The sequence below is a fragment of the Cyrtonyx montezumae genome, unplaced genomic scaffold, assembly GCF_038088225.1.
Source record: "Cyrtonyx montezumae isolate F1298 unplaced genomic scaffold, pur_monq_1.0 scaffold_2, whole genome shotgun sequence".
Taxonomy (NCBI): domain Eukaryota; kingdom Metazoa; phylum Chordata; class Aves; order Galliformes; family Odontophoridae; genus Cyrtonyx; species Cyrtonyx montezumae.
In genome coordinates, this window is record NW_027071936.1 from 23697871 (window position 1) to 23724298 (window position 26428).

Consider the following 26428-nt stretch of genomic DNA (forward strand, 5'->3'; position numbering starts at 1 on the left):
AGCCATGCCACGTGCCAAAGCACCACACTATGAACATCCGTTTGGAGCTGCAACCCTGGATCTGCAGACCCAATGCCAGGGACAGCTGTGGGCAGTGATATATTGCAGCTGCCCTGAGCCTTCCACCTCTTCGAAGGAAGCCATGAACCACTCTGGAGCTCCACACTGAGGGCAGAGGCAATGACTCCAAGGGACAGCAGTTAAACCAAACACTTCTGTATTTAATTAACAGTTCCAGAAGCTCAGAACGCAGACGAACGCACAGAGCTCTGCCCATGACGACTCGCTGTGCAGCACCATCGCCATCCCATGCTTCAAAAGCTGCTCACAGCAGCTCCTAAACAGGAACAACATGGGGTGCTCATGTGGAACTGAACAGCGGTGTCTATTTGCTTCACTCCGCAGAGGTTCCCAACACCTCAGTAACATCACGCAGCCCAGCAGCAGCCACTTTCCCTCTGCTCCCTGCACGTAGTATTTTGCTCTGTACACCAATAAAGATCTCCCCCCACTAACAACGCCATTCTATGTCCATGGTGACACACACTGGAACATCAGTCCTGCTCCTCTTCATCCCCATCCTCATCTTCATCCGCTTGATCTCCAGATTCAATGTCATCTTCATCCTCCACCTGAAATTAAGGTGATCTGTGGTGAGCAATGACATCATCCCTTCTACCCTTCACATGTATTAACGATCTCCACAGGGACTTCAGCATTCCATGCAGTTCTGTGCAGTGCTCTGCAATGCCACCAATGGAACTGTTCAGTATCTGCTGGGGTGGCATTCCTCTTCCTGTCCTATACCTGGAAAAATTCCTCAGTGTATGGGAACTGTTGAATCACGGCCTGAACCACTGATGGATCACCTGAGGCGAGCACCGAGTCAGCCACAGGAGCACAGGTGAAGGCAATTCACCTGTGTGAGCAGAAGGGGTGGAGTCTGGCTCCACCTCTCCCAGACCCCATTTAAGGGCTGACCACTGCTGGGGAAGAGCCTCTTGTTGGAGATCTTTCCTGTGTGGCACTTCATGTGAGCCTTGACCTTTGGTGACAGGTAAGCCCTTCCTAATTCATTGGGTGTCTTTATATCATCTGGATAATCCACCCAAAAATATACTGTCTATCTTTGTTATTTTCTTTGGGTACTATTCATTCAGGGTATTCACCCTATACTTAGCTATAGTGATAGCTCTACAATTGCCACAGATATACCCCCAGATTGACTTCTCATTCATACAGCTGGAGCTAGAGCAGGTCAACTGCTACCTACCCAAAAGCAAAAAGGCACCAAAGAAGATTGGTTAAAGTTCTGCCATGCCCAAGCTTCCTGAGACCTTACTCAACTCCTTGGTTTGCTCACCGGCATCCCCAGGTCCTTCAGTTTGCTCCTGAGGGCAGACAGCTTCTGGTCCTGGTCAGCAAGCAGCACCAGCAGGTCATCTTGTTCCTTCTTGGCCTCAGCCACCTCCTGCTGGAGCTTGCTCTTCTCATCCTGAAGAATGGCCACTGTGCTGCTGGAAGAGTCCAACTGCTGCTGCAGTAATGCTTTTTCCTCTGAAAGGACTTTGACTTCACTCTGACAGTAGGACAAAAACTGTGTTGAAATCTCCCAGAGAGGAGGCATTCAACCCTATCCCCCCCCCCGGCCCCACCTTGTGCATTGCCCAAAGCACAATGGTGGTGATACAATCCCCCCAGCCTCCTCTTTCTGCACAGCCACAGTTGTGGGCTGAGGCCCAAGCATGGCTCTGAGCTTGCATGACTGACCTGCAGCTCCTGCAGCAGCCGGCCCTCTTTCTCTGAGCTCCTTGATGCCACTGCAACACTGGCACCCGATGTGGGATCTACAGCTGAGTTCTGCAGAAAGGAAGATGGAATCACAGCCTCGCATTGTCCTTGAGCACAACCACCACGTGATGCTGTCCTTCCAACTGTACATTGTGCCCATGGACCTACAGCTTTAGATCTGCTGGGAACCATGGCAGCAGTGTATTCATGTAGTGTGTTATGTTCAGCTTCAATGCTCATTTTCTAATGCTGGTGTTAAGGATGCAGTGACTTTGTTCTAAGCTATTCTCTAAGGCTTTAGTGGGAAATCTTTCCAAAAGATTTCCAAAGCACCGAACACTAGATTCCCGTGTTAAAACCACTATGAACAATGTCCTCAGAGGACACTGACTGTGGTCAGGTCTCCTGCCTCAGAAATGATTTCTTTAGATCACACACTGTTTTATTTAACACTGCTGGAATGCCTTGCTGATGTGTGTTGTCACAAGTCTGGTATAGAAAGAGAGCTACCAAGAGCTCAGCAGGAAGGCTTGTCCCCAAAGGAAAGATAAGGTGGTGTTACTGGTACCATGGCTTGTAGCTTCTGGTTCTCAGTCTGAAGCTTCAAGATCTCTGCAGCCTGCAATTTGATCTGAGTCCTGAGCAGCTCTAATTCCTTTGGGAAACAAAAAATTACTTTTAATTTGAGACAGCACAGCAGTTCTTTACACTAAAATCCTGTTTAAATCTACCAGGGCAATTGCCTCTTAGCCTCAGTTTCCCAATCACAATGTCCAGTCCATTTTTGAAACACTGACAGGTATTTGTTGAGGAGCAACCACCTAAAATCATGGAGCCCGCAGGCATGCAGGCACTTATTGTGCACTGTGAATCTCACACTTGGAAACTTTCCTATAAACATTTGACAATATTCTGCAATGGAAAACTAAAGATTCTCCTGAATCCAGCATGTGAGCTGAGCTGCTGTTGCTGGCATGAAACTACTTGGCAAAAGAAACTGACTTGTTTTTAGGTACATCATCTCAATGCTCTGACATAGGCATCTCCACCAAAAAGAGGGCCATAAACAACACCACGGTGCTCAGGACTCCATCCTCAGCTCTGTAGCCAGACACAGCTTCTGTCCAATCTTGAGCTACTGCTGCTCACACAGCTCTGCTGAAAGCAAACCACTCACCTTTTGCAGTTCGGCACCATGTTCCACCCCTCCAGAGCTGCTTGGCTGTGAGGATTGTTCTGTCCCCATTTCCAACTGCAAGGACTTCTGTAATGGCAACAGGAACATCAAACATAAAGCTGTACAGAGTAAATCCAATTCTGAGGTCTGAACAGAAAGTGAGATCCCACAGCACCACAGCTTGCAGCTACACAGGTTACTCCCAGGAACAGCGTGAAGCAAAAAGAAGTCTCTGCTCGAGCCATCCCTTGCTATGTAATCATCAGATATGATGCTATTATAGAGATGGCAAAAAAAAAAAAAAGGAAAACACAGCACAGCCCTGTCACCCAATTCCACAAGGATTACTGGCTTTTGTCATCATTTTGCCTCTCACCAGGTTCTCAATCACAGCATCCTTCTCCTTCAGCTGCCCCTGCAGCTGCTCATGCCTGTTCCTCCAGTCCTCCAGTTCCTCTCGCAGTTTGCTCACTTCTTCCAGCTGAATGCCGTTCACCTGCAGCGTGTCGCCATGGGAATTGTGGTGCTGCGTGTCCTTTCCTAGCAGACAGTTTATAACAAAGGTCAGTGACATCATTTAAACTGTTCATCCCATAAATGAATGAACTAACTGCCCTCCTCCTGCCCCCTCACAGAGCCACACAAAACATTCTTACACGAGAACACAGCTACAGGAATTGGTCAGTGCTGCCAGAAGATCTACACAGAGCTCTCACTGGTCGCTGTCAACCCTCGATAGATGAACTTGTTCTATAGCTTGCCACAGCCTACACAAGATCTCCAGTACCAGTGAGGCCACTGCTCATTATTCTTCCTGAAGCATACCTAGTTGCACTTTAAGGAGGTTGTATTGGTCCTTGTGCTGCTGGATCTGTGACACTTGCTGAGTGACTGTCACCTGAAGCTGCTCGTTTTGAGATTTTAATGTGCTAACTTGTTGTTTTAACTCCTCAAGCTCCTGATCCTGGAAAAGAAAAGAGAGCACTTCCAGAAATACTGGCATATAGCACTGCAGGAAGGAAAAGAAGAGCAAACTGTTTCCCAGACCAAACAAAGCACTGTTTAGTGGGGCTGTAGGTGCTGCCTGTAACAAAAAGAAGGACTCCGTGCCAAACCAGGCAGGATTCCTGGGGCAAAGGGCTGGGGGGAGACAGCAGTAGTTTGGTACAAAGCCCAACTCCTTCCAGACCTCTGGAAGAGAGCTCCAGCATCCTCACACCAAGGACGGGAAGAGAAAGAAGAGTAAGAGATTGGAAATATTGTCCTTGGGTGTTGTTTGGACTTACTGCAGCCTACACATGTGTTTGGCTTACAAAGCCTTGGAAGCAGCAGTGGTATCTGCAGTCAGACCTCACTGGAGGTCTAGAGGTGTTACTTAACCCCATCCACAGTGCTGCCGGTTGCAGCCATGGCAGGTCCCTGAGCTATGGGGAGCTACTGCATTCCCCATTAGAGAAGTTATTTCACTCTTCTACTCAACTATTTCCTCTTTCAGCTACATTTGAGCCATTACCTTTCAAAAGGTGAAAGCATAGAAAGCACGGTGCCACTGCTCCTCACCTGTTCTCTGATGACCTTTTTATAGTGGGTCACTATGTTGTCATGCTGCTCCAGGGTCTTCTTGACCTCCTCCTCTTTTTTATCTTCTTCACTGGACTTGTAGATAGCTTTACTTATGACACCTGCCAACAACAGGTGCCATCAGCCACAGCCTACTTCATTCATCTGCTTTGTTCTCACAGCAGTTATAGTCTCCCCCATTGTAACTCAGTTCATAAAATGACAAACACAGTGCTCACTTTGGAGAAAATACAGCGGTCACGCACAGTCTTAAAAAACAGAAAAGAAGATACTGCATTTTAACTCCATCACACCACTGTCAATGGGACATTCAGCAGTTCAGCCATCAGCTCATCACACTGAATACAGAAATGAGCACAGTCTCTCTCACCCTCCAGTTCCTTCACCAACTTGGTGAATTCGTGATCAAACATCATATGCTCGGGGCTGGAGAAGCCAGGTTGTGGCTTCTGTGCAGCTCTGGAATACAGCTCATGCTTGCTGATGAAGCCAAGCTTCTCAACAAAGTTCTCCCGACCAATCCTCTTCTCAATGAGCTGCTTCAGCTTCTCTCTAAAAGGAGGAGACACATCACAATGGTGAGGCATTGGCACAAATTGCACAGGGAGGTGATGGAGTTTGCTGTCCGTGGAGGTATGTTCAAGAACTATGGAGCTGTGGCATTCAATAGCTGGTACTGCTCAGTGTGCCACTTGCTCACAGCTGAAGAACGGTCAGCTATGAGGCAGACCAGTGATCTCTCCCCAGTCGGGCCCACTAATTTGCACTCTGGAAGGAACACGCATGGCAAACAGTCACCCAAACATTCCCAACCCTTAAAGCACCATCTGCCTCTCAGTCAGCCCTTCCCCACAGCCTGCTCCTATTCCCACACCACACTCACTTCCTGTAGTTTTCCAGCGAGTTGTCATTGTAGTAGATGGAGATGCCAAGCAGCAGCGCACAGAGGCCCTGCACCAGCTGCTCCTCCTCTCCCAGGTTCTCAGCGATCTGTCCTGTCAGCTGCAGCTCTCGTTAAGGACGCTGGAGATATTCCATAAGGACAGTGCATACACAGTACTTTGTTCCAAAGTTTGCCTTTTAGCTCCTGCCCCAGTGTGTTTGCTTTTATACCAACCCCTGCAAACTGACTGACTTCAACATTTGATTTCAACGGGAATAATCCAAATGACTTCCAGGGAAGTGGTGCTAACCTGCAGACAGGTCAAGGATACAAAGGGCACGTTGGCTGGGTTGTGCAGGAAGTGCGTGACAGCAATGGAGCAATTGCTTAGCCACGTGCAGAGCAGCATCAGCAGTCCAACTCGGGTCTGCACTTTGCTGCCCTGAAAGAAACAAAATCTCCATCACTCTCTTCCCACAGTGAAAGGCTCTTATAGCCCCAAGAGCTGCACCAATTCACAACTCACCTTTTCGCTCATGTAAAAAAAACCCAAGTCACACTTTTGACAATCTCCATATGTTAGTTCTGCAGAGCACAGCTCTACGACACAAGAACGAACCCATTCATTTTAGCTGTTCTCAGTGCAAACCAACAAGCAACACAGATGTCAAATGTGACTCAATGAAAATTAGCATCACTAGAAAACCATAACCAATTAGTTCTGCTTTTATATTAATACCAGGGTAACATGAAGGACCACACACACAGCTCTGTAAGGAAGGAATGAGGTGCAAAACCTCAGATGAGGATTCCCTTTAAGAAGTACACTGCTATAACACCTCCACGTGCTGCTGCCTAGGAACAGTCACAAATTCCTAATGCTCTGTACTAGGTAAATACATGTAACGCTGAAATACCATTCTACTCAGACAAAACAACGTATGCATTACACCAGAAAGGGTACTAATTGCAGAGTTGAGTGCGAAGTGCTGAGGTTTGCAGTATGTCATGACCACTTGGAAGAAACAATCTTTTTCAAGAGGGCAAAAAAACCCACCACTGAATTACACTCAGATGTTGCACTGACTCTAACGTGACACTGTGCACATGGGCAGGAAAGCATTTGGTGCTCTTCATCATGTTCCCTCTGACTTCCAGAGGTCCAGGTGAGCCACATCAGAACAGCACGGTGCAGCCAGAAGCACTGCACAGCACCTGCCTGCTTGGTGTGCACAGTAAGCACTGCATGCTACATTATCAATCATTGCTCAAGATTTGTCCACAGCTTTCCTGGGACAATGCTGTGTTGGATTAGCACAGAAATTCCCTTCCCTGCTGCCCACACACCAGCTGCAAACCATGGCTGCTTCCTGCTGACCCACCTCCCTGCAGGCTGCCCAGCCCCACTGAATCCCACTCTCTTCTTTGCTCTTCCTGTCCCTAAGAGCAGCCCATTTGGCCTTCAACACTCCCACTGTGCAGTTCCCCTCCTACCACACACTACATAATGAAATCATTACCTCTGTGAACTACAACATTACCATCTACATGCTTAGTTCTTCCCAAGTCTTCCAGACTAGAATCTGGATCACAGAACTGTATGGGTTAGAAGGGATCTCTGGAGATCATCTAGTCCAATCCACTGCTAAAGCACATTCCCTACAATAGGTTGAGCAGGAAAGCATCCAGGTGGGTTTTGGTCATCTCCAGAGAAGACTACACCACTTCTACGGGCAGCATGTTCTAGTGCTCTGTCACACAGCCTACACAGTATATAAGTTCTTCCTCAAGTGTGTATGGCACTGCCTGTACTGCAGCTTTGCCCATTGCCCCTTGTTCTGTCATTACACACTACTAAAAAGAGCCTGGCCTCATCTGCTTGACTACTGCATTCTAGATATTTATAAACAGTGAGAAGATTCCCTCTCAGTCTTTTCCAGGCTCAGTAGTCTCAGGTTTCTCAGCCATTTCTCACAAGAGAGATGCTCCAGACTCCTAATCATCTTTGTGGCCCTCTGCTGGACTCTCCCCAGTAGTTTCCTTTCTTTCTTGAACTAGGAAGTCCATAACTGGACACAGCACTCCAGCTGTAGCCTCACAGAACCACGTAAAGGGGAAAGATCACCTCCCTTGACCTGCTGGCCACACTCTGTAACGCGACCCAGGGTCAACTGCTGGTCAACTGTTGGTCAGTCAGGATATCATTGGCATTGTTGGCCACAAGGGCACACTGCTGGCTCATGGTCGCCCTGTTGGATACAAAGACCTCCAGGTCCTTTTCTGCAGAGCTCCTTTCAGCAGCTCAGCCCCCAACCTGTACTGATACATATTTATTAGGCGCATTAACAGCCTCATGGCACAGCCAACTGCATAACTCAGTGTGGTACAGAAACCCCTGTGAAGAACATGCCCTAATGCTCGATATAGGAAATGGATTCAGTGCAGGTTTAGCACAAGTTTGCTTTAGAAGCCAGGAGATCAGCAGCACATTCCCAGCCTGGATTGGAACCAGCTGCTGGCTGCAGGCAGCCTGAGTACACAGCATTTCTGACAGCTGTAATTTGTCTTACAAGTCCATCTATGAGGTGGATAGGTAGTGAATAAGTGTGCCCCATGGAAAAAAAGCACCCGTGTATCCCAAGATCCTTATCCCAGAGTGCTGTGGACCCCCAGAAGGCACAGAAAGAAGTGGTTATGGCTACGCCAGGAAAAACCAAATCCAACTGCAACACAGAGCTGTGAGTGGGAACACATGGAGGAGCAGTTAGGGAAACCTCCCAGCAAACCCAAGGCAAAAGAAAAGGCCACTTTGGGCAAGGAAGTGCCACAGTTGTGCCAACAAATACATACCCGTCTGTCGATCTTATCGCCCTGCAAGTTACACATATGTTACTCAGGAACTAGGAGCAGAACACATTGCAGAAACATTCCCCAGCATCTGAATCTCCTGCACCACCAACCATGCTCTGCTGATGGCAAAGATGAATATGCCACTTCTCCCCACCCATGAGCGTAGGAAGCTTTAAGCAAGTCCTAAAATCAGGAGACAGCCCTCCCTCTCATCAGGCTGACACCAACCCTTCCTGCGATGCACCTGCTCAGGAAGAATGTTTTTCCTGAACACGAGGAGTTCAGCCCAAAGCCAGGCTGAAGGGTGCTGTACCTGTGAGAGTATGTTGGTGCACTGTTGCAGCAGTGACACGGGTGGGTTGCCGATGCTCGTTGCGAGTTGCACCCGCAGGAGCTGCTCCTTCAGAGCGGCATTCTCCTGCAGCGCGTGGGCCAGGGCCACAGCAGCACACCAGTTGGACAGCGAGTCCGTGGAGAAGAGGCCACCACAGAGCAGTTGCCCAGCCGACACAGAGCTCCCTGTGGCTGCCAGAGAGGCCAGAGGCACATAGCAGATTAGCACAAGCTAGATAATCAGCTAAGTATATACAACATAAGCCTACGGTTGACACACTGAAAAATTTAAGGCCATCTATTTCAAGTTTTAGAGAAATCATAACCAAATCATTGTGCTTGGATCTGACCCTCAATTGCAGGGAAATAATTATGCAGAACCTAACAGCTGGTGCAGTAAGACATTCTTCTAGATCACAACTCTCCCTGCAGAGGTGATTGTCTGCATACCGTCAATGGTTGATGGCAGAAGTGTTGAGACAATTTCCCCTTGTCCTTTGTGGTTTTTGTACAAAAAGCACTGGAAGCAATAGAGCACGGCACAGCGAAGCACAAAGGGCTGCCTCTCGTTCACCATAGACATCAGCAGCACCACGATGGCAGGCCTGTTGGTGAGGCAAAGGAAAACCATCACGACAGAACTGTGTGCAGAAACAAGGGCTGATGAACAACGAGGGGTGTCTCAGGATCACAGAATGGCTCGAGTTGGAAATGACCTTAAAGATTATCCAGTTCTAGCCCCCATACAACCTGGCTCTTGTCTTGAACGTACAAGTCCTTTAAAGGACGTTGCCATTGACTGTGCAACACATCATTACCCAACACAGTTATACACCTTTCTCCCCTACCTCGGTGGGTTTGAAGGTGCATTCACAGAGGCAAAGTAGTCCTGGTTCATCTGGCACCCTCGGATGACCTCTGACACAGTGTTAATGGTCTGCAAAGAGGGCAGAGAACAAATGAAACAGGTCAATAGATACATATTTTGTAGTTCAGTAAGAGCAATGATCTACACAATTATTCAGCCTGACATCTTGGTATTGGAAAAATTTGCTCCCTCTTACCTCTGTCAGGATATCAGCAGGAACTCCGGTTGCCATCAGGATGGTACAGAGCTGCTGCAGCAACCCACAGTGAAACATGGCCTTCTGGCAGCTGGTGGTAGCACCTGGGGGGTTTGTGGGGGACACAAGCACCCGGACAAGCTGGGGGGAAAAAGAAAGGTGCATGCATGAGGCTCATATATGAGCCTGAGAGTTTCTAAAACACAGAACTAAATTCTCCCTTTTGATTCTGAGTTTGATGTAGCTCTTCAAAATTCTGAAGTATGTGACCCCAGTGCAGATGTTGCATCTCAGTAATAACAAATGAGGCTGTAACTGTTTTACTACCTAGCTGACCACAATCACACACAAACTCTGTATAAAAGGATTCTGTATAAAACATGCCTGGTGATATACTTAACTCCAATCACTGTTATAAGTTACATGCAATGAAGTTATTTGACATGCCATTCACTGCAAGGTCACAATTTGGAAGCAGCAACTGCAGCAGGAAGGGTAATTCACTGATACAGGTACACTGTTGCTGATCTGCAGAGAACACATTTCTCATCCTTCAGTTCAAGGTATGCTGAAGAAAAGTTGACACTGGTAACAGAAGAAAGGTGCGATGTTTTACCTGCAGCATGAGATGGAGATTCGTTACTTTCTGTGCAGACCAACCACAGTTGTCATCTCCAACTTCAAACCATGGCTTCATGCGCTGAATGTAGGAACCTTCTTTAAAGAAATTCTGATTGGAATTGTTATTCTTCAGTAAGTTTTGTAGGAGGAGGAGACAGTCTTCTACCACTATTCCTGGTGAGACAACAAAGGAAAAGATTATTCCAAGGTGAAGCAGAGCAATGACTTGTTTCTCCACTTGTCGGTATCTCCAGAAGGAACAGAGCCCACACTTCTGAACTCTTCAGTCTCAGCAGCATCACATTTTGATTAAGAACTGAATCTCATGTATGAACAAATACATCAATGTTGACCTGGCATATTTCACATGAAACCATACGTATGGCTCTTCCTCAAGACTGAAGCAAAAAATTGTTTCCCCAAAGAGCACACACCATCAGAGATAATCCTCAGACAATTCCATTTGAAAGACAACACTAAAAGAGGCAGTCCGCTGCTAGGATGCTTTCCAATCTGGACTTTATAGAAAGGACAAAGGTTTGGCGCTTGCATGTGTTAGAGCACACGGCAGGATCAGACCAAAGAGTGGGTGACACAGAGCAGCTGCCACATTCTCCCCTCCCACTGCTGCTGCAGAGCACAGCTGGGAATCTGCCCTCAGCAAGGCACATGCAGGGGGAACAGACACGTGGGAGGGGGAAAGCAGCAAGCTCTCAGCACAAAGAAGTTGACATATCAAGTTTTGCACAATCATTAGCTGTCCAGAAACAGCAGCTTTGATTTGCCCAATGCTTCCATGTCGACACAGCTGCAATACTTCAGCCGGGACAGAAGCAGTACACTAACTGTTCCTGCAGAGTACCACTGAGCAGAGACATAGCTCTGTACTGAAACAGATCCTGCTGCAAACTAGAATTCGTGGCAAACTCACGCGTTGTTAAGAAAACAAAGCAGTACCCATGTGCTGCATCACTGCTGCTCACTCTTCTTATCCTTTTTTTCTCTCCCCTACACCAACACGCAATAGATTTGGCTGTGAACTTGGGCAGAAACACAGGCCCGTGGAAAAGCTTCAGATGTTTCTGTACCTCCATCACTGTTTCCTTCTTCTGTTACAATATCCAGAAGTCTCTCAAAGGCGTTTTCAAAGGCAACAATCTTCTGTATGGCTGCATTGCTTTTTGTCAGCTGCTGTAACAACAAGACTCCCTTGGCGGGCAGAGGGAAGAAGTGATAACACTGAAGTTTTGCCAAGTTTACTATAGAACATCACTTTTTACAAGTCACAGCTCTCAGAAGAATGTGAAACAAGCAGTCTAAGCCTTGGCCAGAATCACAGGACAGAACTGCATCCCACCCACCACAGCCATCCAGTTGAAAGCCACTAATGATGAAGGCTAAATGGCTGCTGCTCTGTACTTACATCATTGCGTATAACCTCCCTGGAATCTGCTAGTAAATCCATCAGTCTGGACACACCTGAAAGAAACACATCAGAAATCAGTGCAAAATATGCAGATTTTTCTTTCTAAAGGTCTTTAGCGCCCCATGCTCCAGACTCCTCCAACCCTCCACATTTGCTGAGTTTCCAGCTAAAAGCTCAGCAGCAGAACACTGCAGCACTCACCCATGGGGCTGACGAGGATGATCTGCTGTACCTGAGGCCCTTGCTGCTTTAGGAGAGAGGTGAGAAGCTTCACTCCAGGCCAACGGACATGGAAATCAAACTCCTTTGCAGATTAAGAAGAGTAGATTATGTCAAAGCTGAGTCTAATCAAAATGAGAAAGCTCAAGAACTACGGAATACTCTAACCACCAGGTCAACTCACACCCCCACAGCTGGTGACCAGCCCTGCACTCCAACGGGTCACTTCACTGAGCCTTCTGTGCTTCTAACTCTGCTAGTGTTACAACTTCACCCTGAGGTCAGCCACTGGATCACTACTAATTGAGACAAGCAGCCTTATTTTGCTAGCACAATACTGCTAGTAAAGAAGATTCTATACTGTGACAGCTGCATAGAAAAAGAATCGGTGACTTATCCCTACTGCCAACTTCCAGATCTCTGCCATCATACTACATATTTTTACCATGTGGCAGCTGTTATGTGCCATTGTACACCACACTAATCGAAACAGGCACAGCTCCACCTATAACTTTACCCATGTGGTTTTTCTCTTTTCTTTCTTTTTTCTTTTTTTTTTTCTGTTAACAGCAGTCCTGGTCAAACAGAGAGGTCCCAGACAACCGGAGACTTGCTAATGTGATGCCCATGCATAAGGGTTGGAAGGAGGATGTGGGGAGCTACAGGCCTCTCACCTGACCTCAGTACAGGGAAAGATCATGGAACAGAACACCTTGAGCGTGATCCTGCAGCACCAGTAGGACAGCAAAAGGATCAGGCCCAACCAGCATGGATTCACAAAGGGCAGGTCCTGCCTGACCAACCTCATCTCTTTCTATGAACAGGTCACTCCCTTAGTGGATGAAGGAAAGGGTGTTGATATAGTCTACCTAGATTTTAGCAAAACATTTGACACAGTCTCCCAAAGCATTCTTCTGGAGAAGATGGCAGCCTATAGCTCAGGCGGGTACACTCTTTGATAGATACAAAACTGACTGGAAGGTGGGGCCCAGAGAGTGGTGGTGAACAGTTAAATCCAGCTGGCGGCAGTGGTGTTTCCCAGGGGTCAGTATTGAGGCCGGCCCTTTACTGACGATCTGGACTAGGGTACTGAGTGTACCCTCATAAGTTTGCAGATGATAGCAAACTGGGATTGTTCAGTCTGCAGATGAGGCAGCTCAAGGGAGACCTTATTGATCCCTGAAAGGAAGCTGTAGCAAGACGGGGCCTCATTTCCCAGCAACAGGACAAGAGATGATGACTTCAAGTGCATCAGGGGAGGTTCAGGTTGTATATTAGGAAAAGTTTCTTCTCAGAATGTGTTAAGGCACTGGAAAGAGCTTCCCAGAGAGGCGGTGGAGTCACTATCCCTAGATGCAGCAGAAATACTAAGTCATGACTTGAACCAGTGACTGAGCATCTCATAGGAAGGCAGGGCCGAGCCTGGGGAGCTCAGGTGCATGCAATCCACCTGAGTGACTGGAAGGGGTGGAGCCAGGATCCACCCCTTCCCAGACCTCATTTAAAGGCTGGCAGACAAAGAAGTAAGGGTATCTTGTTGGAGGTCCTTGTGTATTTGAGGTGTTCTGAAGGTAAGCAGATGCTTCCTTTTTTACTTCTGTTCCTGTGGCTATTGAGTTTAAACATGTCTTCACTTGCTGCAGCCTAGGGGCCTTGCTCCTCTGCTGTCGTTGCTGTGCTTTCCAATGTGTTACACTGGAGGTGTTCAAGAATTATGTAGGTGTAGCATTGAGGGATTTGGGAATGGGCTGGAGTTATATCACTTAGGTTGGAAAGGACTCTAATAACATCAATGGCAATCCTGTTGTAGATTAAGGCCCCAGCTGAAGTGACAATAGATGAATGAATCTAGTGATCTGATTTTCTATACTGACCGCAATTGCACACCTCAGGAGTATGTTTATAACTCCAGTCCAGTTTTCATACTCCAAGTAGCTTTATAGTACTGTAAGCCACAAAGAGAAATTCCAAAAATTTGATTGTACTAATTCATTAATCACAGCATACAAAATTGTGCCCCAGATCTGTATTTCTACTCACTGAGACCAAAGTTCAGATATGCTGAGAATGTTTAATGCCACTGAGAGCTAAACATAATTCCATGCAGGGACAGCAGGACACTGACTTTCTGCTCACAACTGAGCTCTTTTCCTCATGGCATTATCATAAACATCCTTCTCAAAGCGGGGAACAGGTCCTTGTCCAGGAGCTGGCAGGACTTGCAGAGAGGGCTTTAAACAGGATATGAAGGGTGAAAGGAATAAAACCAGGCCCCCTAGAGATAAGCCTAGGGGAGCAATAATGGCATTAGGAGTGAGGGGTTGAACTGTAGAGCATTTACACCAATGCATGCAGCATGGGCAACAAACAGGAGAAGCTTGAAGCCATTGTGTAGTAGGCAGGCTATGACTTAGTTGTCATAACAGAAACATGGTGGGATCATTCCTGTGACTGGAATGCTGCAATGGATGGCTACAAGCTCTTCAGAAAGGACAGACATGGAAGGAGGGGTGTGGGACAACTGGAGGATCAGGCCTAGCTAGTGTGGGTTCTGCTTGACCAACCTGTTCTCCTTCTATGGTCTAGTGATCTGCCTAGTGGATGAGGAGAAGGTTCTTGATGTAGTCTACCCAGACTTCCCACAAAACTTTCAGCACTGTCTCCCACAGTATTCTCCTGCAGAAGCTAGCAGCCCGTGGCTTGGGCAGGTACACTGCTGGATAAGGAACTGGCTGGAGGGCTGGGCCCAGAGAGTGTTAGTGAATGGAGTTAAATCCAGCTGGCAACAGGTCATGAGTGGTGTTCTGCAGGGGTAGGTACTGAGGCCTGTCCCCTTCAATATCATTATTGATGACCTAGATGAGGACATGGGAGTGCACTCTCTGTAAGTTTGAAGATGACAGGCACCTTGTTGGCTGGAAGTGTCAATCTGCCTAGGGGTAGCGAGGCTCTACAGAGGGATTTGGACAGGCTGGATTCCTGGGCTGAAGCCAGTGGGATGAGGTTCAACAAGATCAAGTGCTGGGTCTGGCACTTTGGTCACAGCAACCCCAGGCAATGCTACAGGCTTGGGGCAGAGTGGCTGGAAGACTGTATAGCGGAAATGGACCTGAGAGTTTTGGTTGATACACAGCTGAATGTGAGCCAGCCATGTGCCCAGGTGGCCAAGAAGGCCAAGGACATCCTGGTTTGTATCAGAAATAAGTGTTGCTAGCAGAAGCAGGGAAGCAGGGAAGTGATTGTACCTCTGTACTCAGCACTGGTGAAGCCACACCTCGAGCTCTGTGTTCGGTTTTGGGCTCATCACTACAAGAAAGATATCAAGGCCTTCAAGTGTGTCCAGAGACAGGCAGCTAAGCTGGAGTACAAGGCTTACGAGGAATGGCTGTGGGAGGTGGGATTATCCTCTGGAGAAGAGGAGGCTGAGGGGAGACCTTATTGCTCTCTGAACTTGAAAGGAGGTTGTAATGATGTGGGGTTGGCCTGTTCACTCTCCTAATTAGTGACAGGACTAGAGGGAATGGCCTCACATCCCACCAGGGGAGATTCAGGCTGGATGTTAGGACATGTCTCTGAAATAGTGGTCAGGTGCTGGAATGGGCTGCCCAGGGAGGTGGCAGACTCACTGACCCTGGAGGTAGTCAAGGAATATTCTGACACTGTGTTGATGAACTTGGTTTAGTGAGAACTGTTGGTGGTAGGTGGATGGTTGGACTGGATAATCCTGTAGGTCCTTTCCAACCTTGGTAATTGTATGGTAAACTTTAAAAAAATTAATTCCTAAACTGTTAGGAGTAATGAAGCAGTCCTTGAGCATGAATTCAATGGGTCATGACCTAAAGACGCTGTGCTGATGGAAAACTGTGACCCTTCAGATTGGAACCATATCCTAACAATAGTATCATCAACCCATGATTATTTATTGATCAGTTCAAATAATATCCTGGCACAAGGTGCAGCAGCAGTGAGTTTTGGAGCAGGTCTTAACTATTTCTCATAAAATAATTGAAATCTTTTCCATGTTATCCTCATTTAAATCTGGAATTAGTATTTTTTTTATTTGGGTCACAGATCTCATTCATCTCAAAGCCCACATTTGCTGTAAGGTCAGACAGTGCTGTACATTTGACAGAGGCTTCATCAAAAGGGCAAAACCACATTTATCCATGATGATAGAATGCACCTCTCTGTGCAATGCCACATCCCTCAGCATCCCAAAGGCAGTGTTGTCGCTCACCTCCACGAGTGTCAGCAGCAGTGTGACGTTCTCTGGCTGCTTAATGAAGATCTCTGTGAACTGACTCCCCAGGTCATCACCTTGTTTTGGCGAGTTCTCTTCTGCAATCACCAACAGCACATTACAATGCAATTAGAGGAACTTTTAACTAGCTGTGAGTTTTGTTCTGGCTAAAACAGAGCCATGAACCACAAACAAGGCCTTGGGTTACTGCTGTAATATTAATATTGGTATGTTTAAGTAACTTTCCAAGCAGACAGAGCAATAGTTGTGCATGAAAAGAGATGGGGCTGGTCCCATTCTCAACCAGTTCTGAGAGCTACTTTGTTTTAAAGTGAGGAAGAAAGTCTACCAAAAAGCAACTTCCTTCAGTATGAAGGGGGGGATAGGGCAGAAATAATACAGTCTCTGTTTATCCAAGTTCATAGTTCTCAGCCCCACAGTATCCTGATATAGAACAGAACAAATGGTTCTTAGTGACCTGAGAATTTGAACATAGAGATCTAAAAGCAGACAGAAAATAGTCAATGGCTCCACTGATCTAGGAGAAGATTCCTCAGAGGGATCTTTTGGCACTGAATGGTAAAGGCAAAGTGTATGTCATGTAGAGAGGATTCAAGCCAGGGTGAAGAATATCAACCATCCAAAAGTAAGCGGCCTCAGCAACTCCATCACTTGTTTAGATCTCCTCTAACTGCAGCCCCACAACATGAGGAAGGGAGAGCATCTCTGAAAGAGGTGAGCACCAACACCTCTCACCTTGGAATCTGAATTAATTTCACAAAGAAAACAAAGTGTTTTTCTGCAACCTGCTCTTCAGCTGTGCAGAACTGACTTAGTGCAGCAACTGAGTCTTATGGAATTATCCCATGTGTCACTTTTGCTCAAATGGACAGCAGATGCAAAAGCACCCCACACACCAAGAGAGCAAAGGCAGACTGCGTCTCTGCACACCACAGCTTTCCTGTCTGAGGGACAATGTACAGATTTACCTTACACAACCTTATAGCAGTGCTGCTGGTGGGAATCATTCAGCAGTTTCCACTGACAAATTCAGGAACTGTAGGTCTAATTCAAAGAGAATTTTAGATTGTTCTCATTTTAGACCAGAGGAAAATGTATTTCATGCAATTCCAATACAGTTTCTGAGACTTGAGCTTTACAGTGAAGGCAGATGAATGATCCAGAAGTAGTCCTGCCCAAGAGGGATGGGAATTCAGCTCTATGGATACTAGGGCTCACTTCTAAGAACTGAGCATTGTGTTGGGCTTAACAACAAAAGGACTCCTTGCTCATTGCTTTTTGGGAGCATAGAAAACCTGGGGCTAAAAACATGGAATAACTGTTGAGGAGTAACACAAGGACACATTCACTTATTCTTCCAACTTAGGCTGAGCAATGGCAATGCTAATCAGCTCCTGAATGTTTTACCTCAAAATCACACTGCTGTGCATCCTGCTCTGTGGCACTGCCCTGTGCCTGTGGATGGAACCATGGCATAGCACAGCTGGAAGTGGCAAGCACAGGAGGAAATGCAGCAAAGCCACCACATTCCTGACCAAATCCAAAGGGCTGACTGGAGTAACTGAAGGCAAAGAGATTTTTTTCACTTCTCATTTCAGCTGTTGAATTCATAGCCACCAATAAACCGCTGGCAGCTGAGTGGCTATATATAGCCAAAGATTACAAATGACCTTGGAACTCTGCACCTTGTAAGGGGTACAGCAAAGCAGAAAGCAGAGACTGTGTTTTTCTACTGGTGCCAAGAAAATAATCTTAATCCAGTCGACTACATTTCCTTCAGGTTGAAACTGATTCACAGCACTAATGCCTATTCCTAAGGACTCCATTACAGGTAGGAAGTTCTTTGGTCTTTCCATCATTATGCTGGAGCTGATCATTTCTCTGATGTAGTTTAGCTGTTTTCTTCCCAGGAAGCAGACACAAGCAAGCTGCTTACAAGAGGGACAGAGAAGCAGCAGCACCCTACTGCACATTTTGCAGTGGACAAACAGGAGGTAAGAAAAGGGGGACAGACTGCATGCAGAAATATCTCCATCCCAGACAAGCAGTACCCAGCAAAACCCAGATGCATCTAACCAAGTGTAAGATGTCAGTCTGTGGCAGAGGTAAGCACTATTTTACCATGCATCACTTAAAATGGGACACTGGGAAGGATCTGTGCCAAACTTTGGGGCTTCTTAGGAAAGGAAACTGCATGCCTGTGCACTTTTGTGATATCCTCAATCTGTCATTGTTCCAATCTCAAGAAGTCTGCTGACATTTGACACGCCCCAATCACATGAGAAATTAAACCAGGAACACACTTTGGCTCCAAGGCAAGTTTGCATTGCAGAGCAGAATGCAAAAAGCACCAAACCTCAAAGCAGGTCCTTGCAGTGTCCTTTCTAACAGCGGAGAGCATTATGGTGTGAGCAGCACTACAGCTACAAATGAAGTACTATCTTTATAGAAGTAAAGGTTCCTTTACCTTCAGAATCATCTGTCAGTGCAGATAAAGGAAAAAGAGAGAGAGGTTCACAAGTTGAGCAGCGTTCCAACAGCAGCATGACACTGATGTTTGGAATAGTCCCTCCCCTCCTACATCAGAGATAAATGACCCAGGAGAGCTCCCAGCAGGGGCTGGAAAGAGCCATCCCACACTCCTCCCAACACTTTTGGTGCCACACACACACCAAAAAAAAACAACCATTAGTCAGTTTTTCACTTACTGAGACTGCTGTAACATGCTCCTATGGAGCCCGGCAGTAAGGCACTACCACGAGCAGAAAAAGAAGAGCAAGGAAGCAAAGAAAACTGACAACTGGAGCAACAGTTTGCAATAATATAAAAATTCAGCTTGCATGTGTCCTGCAGTTACCTAAGAGATAACACATTGTAGAAGGCACCACAAAAGGACACACAGCATGATGTGATGCTAACACTGGCGGAAGTTCATGCACACTGGACAACTCTCATCTACTTCCATCAGAATATTCATAACTTGATTAAGCATCTTCTGAAAAAGTAACTTGGATGATTTTTCCACTACAATCATTTTCCTGCAGAGCACTGATGGTTCTGTTGAACAAGGACTTACTTTCCACAGCTACCAGTCTCACAGCTTTGTTGGCTGGTCAAAAAAGGCCTCTGAAAATGAAGGCTAAATGGACAGGGACCACAGGTACTGCAGCCTTGGTCAACTCTGTGGGCACATTCCAACCTGGCTGCTGTTTATGTAATGTTGATTTTAAAATTAATCAGCAAGAAGTCTGATGTTACTTTTAATGCAAGCTCTGCTCTCAGATTTTTTGCACTGCCTTAACAGTTACACAGTAATGCAGGAAGCGTGTTAGAAACTGCACAGCATTACAGCTCGTGATTAAATCAGCCACCAATAGCACCCTCAGACTGAATATAGCTGTTACTGCCACAGCTTACCTTGTTCCTCCTCTTCTAGGTCATTCGATATGACATTGTAGAGCGTGTCCAAAGCATAGCCAATTATTTCAGAATCTGAACTGGGAACAAAAGAACCACTTTTCTTTAATGACTTACTCATTTCCAACTTCTCTTACTGTTTCTTCTCTACAGTATTGTTTTTCTGCTCAGGCAGTTCCCCTCATAGCATTATTGCAAGTGAGAAGAGCTGATGCTGATGGCTATTTTATAATACCACATTTTTACCATGATCTGCCCAGCCCTTAGATGAAGCCAAACCACTTTTGCCAGTTCCACTCCCTGGGGCAATCCCATCCAGAAAAGCCAGTGACACAGGACAACCACAGAAGATGTCACTAGGAGCACATACTCCATCCTGAGCCTCCCTTCCAACTCATTCCTCCAGCATATTGGGAGGGACCTCTGGTATGAATTCACAGAATCACAACATGGAATCAAAGAGTAGCTTAGGTTGGAAGGGAGCTCAAAGATATTCAGTTCCAAGCACCTTCCATGCAGGCCAGTCCAGGGTCATGTCACTACAGGTTTGCACGCTCAGAAGTCTGCTGGGCTGCCCATCCAACTTCTCCAGCATCAGCTCACTTTTTGATGCCAACATGTTTTTCTTACTAAGTCTTTCTTTAATTTAGTCCTTTTTCTTCTGCATCCAAACAATCTATAAATCTAATGCTAAAACAAAACACGAGGTCAGAACTGAGGGGCAGAAGAGGGTATAATCATTTTTGCCATTTGCTTTGTTGCTCATACAAACAAACAGCATTGAAGTATGGCTGGTTCAAACAAAATTCCACACACAGGAAGGCACCTGAGGGTACATCCAACAGCTACTTTCACATCATATGCAAGGATCAGGAGAGTAGTGTCAAAAACATGACCTCATTCAAACTTTTACATATTGATGTCACTAATCTGGAAAGCATATAGCATAAGGCTTCTGCACTACCATGGAGGGATTTCGTTTTAAGAAGCTGCTACACCAGCTTGCAGCAAACCCTACAAACAACCTGTCTAACCAGCAGCCTTAAAAGCCAGTCCTAATTGAGGTCAGCTATCTTTGCTAGGTCACTAATTAAGAATGACATTTACAGCACACCTAAGGTGACCCATCAGCTGTGAGAAGATTAAATGGAGCAATCCATAACTACTCTTCTTGCATCACTACAGCAAAGGCTTTAGTGGACCCTCAAAGAAACAATTCACCGCCCTTTACATGACACTCACACTAAACCAAAAGCCAGGAACCATCAGCCCTCAGTACTGTTTGTCCCATGACGCTGGGTTTTGCATGAAACCTTGCCCTGCTGCTGTCCTCAGGTGACGTGTGCAATTCTGGTTTGCCAGCAGTGTCATACAACTCACATCACCAGTATTTAAGCTGGGCTGTATTGGAAACAAGGAGAGAAACAGCAGCACCTTTTCAGCCACAATGTGAGTCACAGCACATACAGGAAGGTTTGGTCTGTGTGAGCAGTCTCAGCTAGCAGGTACACTTCCAATGCCTAGCTGCCTGTATTCTCTTTTTACCTTTACAGCCATTTCAGTTCAACACAGTACTACAAAGCACGTGGTTTCCTTCTCATGTGACTGAAACAGTTCCACATCTGCAAAAAAAATATGGAAATGACTTCCTGAAGATTTGCGGGGAGGTAAAAAGCAGTCTCAGCCTTGCCTTTGCTTTCCTTTTCGCTTATGGGAGAGAGAACACAGCAGCTACAGAAGAATAATCAAATATGATACAGATATGGAAGAAGCTGGCCTTGTTTTTCATGTTGGAAGAAAAAAAAAACAGGATAGTAGCATCATATCTTTGCTATTCACTGCCTTGCTTCCATCCTCTGCTCATCATATATATTACTATTTCCTTGATTGTTCTGTTCAGACTGAAACTGCAGTTTTTTTCTGCAGTGAAAATCTTCTGTCAATAAATTGACCTCCACTCTCTCAAGCATCCAAGGAAGACAAAGCTTTTCTGCAAAGCACCAATCCAGAATAAGCCACTGGAGCACCTTCCCTCTGTTCTTGGGGCATCTATGTGGTACCGGACTGCAATGTCAGCTAAGTTCCCCCTGAGTTCAGAAACAACAATAGAGAAGAACTATATGACAGTGTGGGTGTCCACGTGTTGTGCTGCCAAGGTAGAGTACCTCCAAAAGCTTTTACCTCATCTTCTAAAAAGAATGCATTTCCTTCCATGAATTTCCACCCTGTTTCATAGTGAGGAAGCAGAGTGTTTCTGTCATATTGCCTGGAAAGGACTAGCAACAAACACATTCCTTCTTATGGCAGCTTTAATAAAAAGCATATCACAACTCTGAATGTTAGGAAATTAAAGCACATAAATAACTCAGGTTTGTACCCTAGAATCCAAATAGAGAATCCTTTCAGGTCCACATTAGTTTCAACCTGTTAGAACTGTCATGGTGAATTTTGAAAAATAAGATTTTGTATAAACAGAACGTAAAGAGTCAAATGCCAAGTTAACTTTGTACTCTGCTGCCCTCTTACACACCAGCAGCTAAATGGAGCTGCTCTGCTCAACAGACAGTGCCAAACTTCTTTCCTAACAGTCCCAGGTGGGATGTGGCAATGCCTAAACAGGCAGCCAGGAGAAGGTTCTCCAGCTGATCATTGCTCCTAACTCATGTACAAACAGAACTATTTGAGCGGAAGCCAGGAACACTTAATGCTGCCTCGAGTGCTACCAGGCTCCCACCTAGCCAATGCACAGAAATGAAGAACCAGCCCAAGAAGTCTGTTTTCTATAGAACGAGTTTAAATACTCAGGATCTCAGCCCAAGCAGGAGAGAGAGCTTAAGGCAGCCTACAAGGAAACTGTGTAACAAGTAGAACAAAACATCCATTAAAAAAAAAGTTAAGTGGTGTAATATCTATTCCAGGATAAAGGCCATGAGACAATGGAAGCTGCCAACAGCTGGAAATGAAACAGAAACCACACAGAGCTGATGCAGTCCCCATGTTTAAAACTTCAAGTTCTAAGGGAACGAGCAAATGAATGAGCACAAACAAGAGGTGCACTGAAGATTAAAGACAGCTCCTTTTTCACTCCAGATCCACATAAACAGCAGCTAACTGGTGTGCTGCCACAGTTGGCTGAGGTGTTCTGTAATACAAATAACTTTGAGATTGGATAGCACTTTCAGTCAGCTCATTTGATCAGAAAAAAATTAGCAGCAAAGTTCTTACTATTTTTCACATTGCTATGACATATGCCAAATGATAAATGCTGCTGACAATAAAGCAGTTGTGCATCTTGAATCATTCCATTCTTTGCAAGCACACACACACCTGTCACTGTTCTCACATTGCAGCATTCTGCAGATCAGCTCTGCCCTGCACACACACCAGGGTACTGCTGCTCAGTGCTCCCACTGCCTGCTGCTGGCTCCTCCCCATGCCTTCTTCACTCCCTGCTCAGAAAGATTGGGAGCGAATGGAGCCTCATCCAACACAGCTCCAAAGACCCCTGCTTCTGCTCAGCTGAGAAGTGGGTTACAGTCACAGTCTGATGCACAGAAAACAGAATATCTCCAGTCAGGCAGGTAACAAGCAGCAGCAGCTGTCTCATGGCAAAGTCCTCAGGCCAACCCAAAAACCACTGGAAAAACATATCCATGTACAGCTATGCTACAGGGAAATAAAGTAAAGAGTTCACTGCTGTTTTCCTGCTCCTTCCATATTGGACCTCATGCCCTCGTATGCTCCACAGCAGCAGTGAAGAAGTCAGATCAGTGGCTGTCAGTGAGCTACAGCAACACAGTACCAAATGAGAGGTCAGCTTGGGTCAATCACAGTGACTTCTGTTTTCTGACAAGTTGGACTGTTTCTGTAAAAATAATTGTAGCTATGATGCAAATAAAAATTGCATCCAAAACAGTTGTAGTGGAGATGCTAAGTCACAGCCTGAACCAGTGACTGAGCACCTGGTGCGAAGGCAGGACCAACCCGAAGGAGCTCAGGTGCAAGCAATGCACCTGAGTGACTGGAAGGGTGGAGCCAGGATCCACCCCTTCCAGACCTCATTTAAGGCAGTGGAAGCAAAGGTATCTTTGCTGGAGATCCCTGCCTAACTGAAGGTAAGCAACTTTTTTTTTTTTTTTTTTTTTTTTTTTTTTTTTTATTTTTTTTTTTCCCCCTGTATCCATGGCTTCTGTATTTGGGCTTATCTTCATTTGCTTCAGTCTGTGACTCTGCTAGGCTACTATCATTGCCCTGTTTTCCATTGTGTTACAGCATTATCATGGTATTTCTCAGTTCTGCAGAAAGCTTCAGGATGTATCAGGAGAATGCTGAAGAAGTCCATCAGAGATTGTAGCTAAGGGCACACTCCAGAGCTGCTGACACATAACAGCACTGCCTTTGTCAGACCTTCATTTTCCCAGCTCAGCATGCCAATGTTGTGGGGCAGTACAGCCAGCTGAGCCTGCACTCCTACAGTGGAAAGAGCCCCCAAGGCCTCACCTTTGCATTATCAACAGCAAGGAGCATTCTGCTCCCCAGGAGCACAACCGAACGTGCCAAGACACAAAGCTACAGTGAGCTTCTCTCAAACAAAGAACAGCCTATGGGCCAGACAATGGGCTGATCCTTTACAGATTAATTTCCTATTACACATTCAAAGTTTTGTGAAAACCAGTATTTTTTTCCCCACCTAAAAACCCAGAAAGTGAAGATAGTTTTTTTTAGCTGCTTTTGAGTCACATGATGCATCTCAGCAGAACTCTAGCAAGCACTGATTCTGGAGGGGCAAGAGGAACCTAGCAAAGTCCAGGCAAGCTCCATGTCTGTACCCAGCAGGGTTCTGTCCAACACCTCCGCAGCAAGGAGCTCAGCAGTGCTGACTCCCCCTTGCAGTTCAGATCTAGCTCAAAGGATGAAGGCAGCTCCTTGGCCTCATTGTCTGAAGGGCTTCTCTGTGCAACTGCTGCTCTTGTGATCTCTCCTGGTACTGCTCTGATCCTACAAGCTGTAGAGCTAAAGCTGAAGACGTGAACTGTAGACAGACAAGGTAACATCAATGGTATGGCCCCATTCAAACACCAGCTTGTAGCTCCTCCCCAAGCTGGTGGAACCTGCCAGGTGAGCCTGGCTGCCAACAGCCCTCAGAGAGCACTAGAGGGTCTCTGTTCTGAACACTTAAGCAGAGCAGGATGCTGCTGCCAGGTAAGTCATTGAGGACTCCTTTCGGATTAAATCATTGCTTTCTTAGTTTCTGCTTGCCATAACACTCTCGTTTTTTTTTTGTGTGTGTGTATATATATATATGTAAGTAACCCATGTGTACCTTTATGACTTTTTTTAAAAATAAAATGAAAAAAACTTTATGCTCAAGTTCAGACTGACAGTGTCACAATACAACCAGCTGAACATCCTGAGTATCCAACAGTTGAGACCTCAATCAGAGTAGTGCAGAGAGCTCTGAAGTTACCCATGTGGGTGCTGTCACGTATGGAAGTGCACCAATTGATATATGGATAGTAAAAGAAATTCCATACAGAATGTTGTATTCTGAAAAGTTATATTCTAATCTACCTCTGTTATTTACAATAGAAACATATTAGCAGCAAGCCCTTATATGTGAAGGGGGTACAAATCTCTTATTTGAACCTTTCTAGATAACATTTCCCATAACAGAATCATTCTAGCAACGAATTTAACATCCATCTAAGGAAAAAACAACCACATTTACTGACATTATTATTTATTCTTAAATTCTACCATTTTTCTGAGAACAGGTTGGTTTGGGCTGTTTCAAATACTTTAATTAATACTGTAACTTTAGTTTTACCCTTTACTTATCCCTTTTACAGGAGTAGATAACTACTTATGAAACACAGAGATGCAGTTCACCAAAGTTTGACTCAGAACTGCTCCTCCTGTCCGTATCACTCACATCTCTTTCATTCTGTTCCGTCCATCTCCAAGTACTCTCTCATCACACCATTCAGTACAAGCAGTCACCACAAAGACCCCAGGAGCGTAGTTCCCTTCCAGCCATATAACTGCAAGGAGCGACCTGAATTTATCTGTATCAGCAGAAAGAAGGCACCAGCTGAGAGTCCTGCCTGCAGCAGCAGCACTTACCGGTCAGTCTGCAGAACGTGTACCAGGTGCTCCATGGCTTGGATGCCCACCTCAAGTCGGTATTTCTGTGGGGAGAAAAAACAGGGTTGTCAACAGACAGCCCCATGCACAAACAGTGCTATCAGAAGTACATCCAAGCATCCCTGTAAACAGGAACAGCTGCCCAGGAGGTTTCGCGGTCAAGCCTCCTCGAGGACCTCAGGGACCTTCCCAGGAGCCCCTCCAAAGGCGCCCAGAAGCTCTCCCAGGCACCCCTCGCAAGGAGCCCCACGATCGCCTTCGGATCCCTGTGTTCACCTTTGATAGCGCCTTCAGGGCGCGCACGGCATCGCGGCGGTCATCCAGCAGCGTAGAGGAGGCCACCCGGTCGCACAGCTTCTGGATCTGGAAAGCACCGGGCGTAGGTCACAGCGCGGCCCCGTCAGGCCCGCTCCCGGTCCCCGCCCGCTCCCAGTGTCCCTCACCGTATCGGCACCAGAGGGCTGCGGCCCGGCGCTGGGCCCCCCCATAACGCCCCGCAGGAAGTTCATGGCAGTTCCGCTGCGCGCCCACCGACCCCGCGCAACTCCGGCCCGGCGCTACCGCTCCCGGCCCCGCCGCCACCCCCGCGCCGGAAGCGGCCACCACGCATGCGTGGAGACGTGGCGGCGACGTGGCCTCCGGCGGGGGCGTGGCCACGTGA

The 26428-nt window shown here is 46.4% G+C and overlaps 1 protein-coding gene across 4 annotated transcripts; it reads right to left on the minus strand.

Moving 5' to 3' along the window:
* Positions 1–200: 200 nt before the first annotated feature.
* On the minus strand, positions 201–26306 carry USO1 (USO1 vesicle transport factor). 4 transcript variants are annotated; one of them, XM_065736591.1, is made up of 25 exons: positions 26211–26306; positions 26044–26130; positions 25747–25811; positions 19624–19703; positions 16183–16283; positions 11928–12030; positions 11724–11779; positions 11389–11509; positions 10296–10474; positions 9680–9820; positions 9464–9552; positions 9066–9220; positions 8596–8801; positions 8283–8303; positions 5764–5874; positions 5433–5551; positions 4920–5101; positions 4529–4650; positions 3794–3932; positions 3345–3508; positions 2969–3055; positions 2360–2446; positions 1771–1860; positions 1364–1579; positions 201–632 (listed from the first exon to the last, which is right to left on the minus strand). In XM_065736591.1, exons 1-25 carry the CDS (start codon positions 26274–26276, stop codon positions 555–557), a joined length of 2865 nt encoding a protein of 954 aa, XP_065592663.1. In that variant the 5' UTR covers positions 26277–26306; the 3' UTR covers positions 201–554. The 4 variants fall into 4 exon arrangements, with proteins under 4 accessions (XP_065592663.1, XP_065592662.1, XP_065592665.1 ...); XM_065736590.1 differs by having other exon boundaries at positions 8596–8807; XM_065736593.1 differs by lacking the exon at positions 8283–8303.
* Between the last annotated feature and the right edge of the window lie 122 nt (positions 26307–26428).